The following is a 3,203-nucleotide window of genomic DNA, read 5'->3' as shown; positions in this document are numbered from 1 at the left end:
ATAATTGTTTAAAAAAATGAAAATTCTAAAAACACTCAAAACATAAAAAATAATTGTTTAAATAAAATTTTATTTAAATAATTTTTTTAAAAGATAAAATTGATAAATTCTTAAAAAAATTGAAAAAAATAAAAAATCAAATTCTAAAATGAAAAAATAAAGGAAAACAGTAATACCCAAATAAAAAGCTACGACAACAAACAAGATTCTTGTGTTTTATATATTTTAGGTCAAAAGTTTATTGATTGTTTTTTGTTTCTCATGCTAGACGGCTGATATAGGACAACTAGCTTTGGAGTTTGAAGAAGTGTTGGACAGAAAATTAACAAAGAAAAATCGCACCAGGGGCAATTTTGTCATTTGTCGCGACGGTGTTGAAATGGGCTGAAATTTGGCAGGTTGATTGGAAACAACCCGAGAAATTGGACTCGGGGCTGAGAGATCTCAGGATTTTAGCCAAATCCCTTCGTTTAGGCCGCCGAATAATTAATTTCTGTATTTCCCGTTTTGAATTTTTGCCATTTTTAGAACGTTTTATTTTTTCTATGTTTTAGGATTTCTTGTAACGCCTATTTAATGGCTTTTGGAACGTTTTCCATCATCATTGAATAATATACAAGTTTCATTCTTGGAGAATTCCAATTTTCTTATTTTCAAGATTTACGTTGGTGAATCTTTTATTTTTTCTTACTTCTGTTCTGTGTCAAGTGGTATCAGAGCGAGGGTTTGCCTTGTTCTTTAATGGCTCACAACAACGACGGAGGAAGAGTTCATCCTCATGACGCCGGTCGTAAGGAAACAGATGCGGAACTGTGGACGGCAATTGACGAATAGCGTCAATCAATGGGGTGGTTGGAGGCTATGGTTCGGCGTTTGTTAGAGCAGCAACCAAACCCTCTGCCTGTTAATGTTCCGGCCCCGGGTGAAGAAGATGCCAATGGTCGACCTGGTGGCGGGCGTCCTCATAGGGTTGTAAGAAACAGATAACCTGAAGATTTCAAGGATGTGGATTCTGAGGATGAATTTGATGAACACCCAAAAAATCGACAATTAAATCGGAATCAGTCTGATTAGAGGATTCGGGCAGACATACCATTGTTCCATGAAAAATTGTAGATCGAAGAATTTTTGGATTGGATTTCTGGGGTTGAGAGGTTCTTTGATTTTACTGAGGTTGCGGAGGAACGATAGGTGAAATTGGTAGCATATAAATTGAGAAGTGGGGCTGCTGTTTGGTAGGAACAGTTGCATATGGATATGCAACGTCGGGGCAAGGCACTTATCCGATCTTGGAAGTGGATGAAACAACTTATGATGAGCAGGTTCTTGCCACCTGATTATGAACAGTTCACATTTCAAAGTTTACAGAATTGTGTGCAGGGAAACAGATCAGTTGTAGACTATACTGAGGAATGGTCCAGACTTTCTGTTCGGAATAATCTAAGCGAGTCAGAGGTGAAACAGGTTTCCAGGTATTTGGGAGGATTAAAGCCATCCATTCGAGATAAGATTGGACTGTATGTGGTGTGGACGGTAGATGAGGCGCATAACCTGGCACTAAAAGTAGAATTGATGGAGAAAACGTTCGCTCGTTCTTCCAACTATAAGAAGGACATGTGTGAGTCATCTTACACAATGGCGAATAGAGGTAGATTCACTCCTGGTGAAGTCCATACTCCTTCTAAGTCTGTTGCTGATCAGGCCCAAAGAAGTGTTATCCCCAATAATAACCACGCTGGGACTCGCCCAGCAACATTAGCAAAGGAAGCCCCGCGAGCGCCAAATTCATATACTAAACCTGCTGGTTTTAAGTGCTACAGATGTGGCCAACTGGGTCATCGCTCGAATGAATGTCCAGCCAAGAGGTCAGTGAATTTTGTGGATGCTGGAGAGGATGGTGAAGAGGAGCAGTATGTGGAGGAAGGGGCTAAAGTGGAGGAACTATTGGATGGAGCAAAAATTGTAGAAGAGCAAGGAGAGTTTGTAAACTGTGTGGTTAAGCATGTCATGTGCTCAACAAAGGTGGAGGAGTCCTTGCAGAGAAATAATATTTTTAAGGTTTGTTACAATGTGCAAGGTAAGGTCTACGATTTGATTGTCGATACTGGTAGTTGTGAGAACTTCGTGTCCAAGAGGCTGTGCATCTGAAGTTGCAGGTTGAGAAGCATCTGAAACCTTATGTGATTGGGTGGATTCAGAAGGGGCCTAAGGTGAGTGTGACAGAAGTTTGTAAAGTCCCTATCTCAATTGGCCAGCACTACCAAGATGAAGTGGTTTGCGATGTCGTAGACACGGATGCTAGCCATGTGTTGTTGGGGCATCCTTGGCAGTTTAAGGTGGATGTGGCCTATAGGGAGCATGATAATGTGTATGTTTTCAATTGGAAGGGTAAAAAAATTGCCATGGTCCCAAAACGAAACCCAACTGTCCCTACTATGGTTACCAAAGAAGGTCAACCTCTACTTTCTTTAGTAACTTCAGTAGCTGATTTCGAGTCAGAGGTGAAGGAAGCACAGGAGGTCCATGTGGTGGTAGTACGAGCCCTCATGATAGAGGAGAAAAATCAATCTGAGGTGGTGATACCAGGAGCGGTGCAGTCCCTTTTGGATGAGTTCAGCGAGCTGGTATCTGATGAGTTACCAGATGACCTCCCACCTTTGAGAGACATTCAGCACAGTATTGACCTGGTGCCTGGAGCAAGTTTGCCGAATATGCCTCATTATCGGATGAGTTCGAAGGAAAATCAGATCTTGCAGGAGAAGGTAGAGGAGTTACTGAAGAAGGGGTTTATTCGTGAGAGCATGAACCCTTGCGCTGTGCCTACCTTATTGGTCCCAAAGAAAGCGGCAGTTGGAGGATGTACGTTGATAGTCGCGCTATTAATAAAATCACTGTTCGATATAGCTTCCCAATTCTGAGACTGGATGACATGTTGGATATGCTGGATGGTTCGAAGTTGTTCTCCAAGATCGACATTCGAAGTGGGTACCACCAGATTCGAGTTAAACCCGGGGATGAATGGAAAACAGCATTCAAAACTAAGGATGGGCTCTATGAACGGTTGGTGATATCTTTCGGGCTGTCCAACGCGCCAAGTACTTTTGTACGAGTTATAAACCAGGTATTGCGGCCTTTCATTGGAAAATATCTAGTGGTTTACTTTGATGATATATTGATTTATAATCATAGTGAGGAGGAACACA

At 41.5% G+C, this 3,203-nt stretch overlaps 1 protein-coding gene across 1 annotated transcript; it reads left to right on the top strand.

The window, feature by feature from the left end:
• Positions 1-1,251: 1,251 nt before the first annotated feature.
• On the top strand, positions 1,252-2,918 carry LOC111371935. Its single transcript, XM_022994082.1, has 2 exons — positions 1,252-2,058; positions 2,157-2,918. Exons 1-2 carry the CDS (start codon positions 1,252-1,254, stop codon positions 2,916-2,918), a joined length of 1,569 nt encoding a protein of 522 aa, XP_022849850.1.
• The last annotated feature ends 285 nt before the right edge of the window (positions 2,919-3,203 follow it).

The sequence above is a fragment of the Olea europaea genome, chromosome 23 (assembly GCF_002742605.1).
Source record: "Olea europaea var. sylvestris chromosome 23, O_europaea_v1, whole genome shotgun sequence".
Lineage (NCBI taxonomy): Eukaryota > Viridiplantae > Streptophyta > Magnoliopsida > Lamiales > Oleaceae > Olea > Olea europaea.
Note: the sequence above shows the minus strand (reverse complement) of the source record. Positions and strands in the feature narration are given on the sequence as shown.

Bases quoted from the DNA above. Each gene is read 5' to 3' on its own strand.
- LOC111371935 (XM_022994082.1), top strand. From the start codon at position 1,252: ATGGATATGCAACGTCGGGGCAAGGCACTTATCCGATCTTGGAAGTGG. The intron at 2,059-2,156 runs GTTTGTTACAAT...CTGAAGTTGCAG, and splicing joins AGAGAAATAATATTTTTAAG to GTTGAGAAGCATCTGAAACC.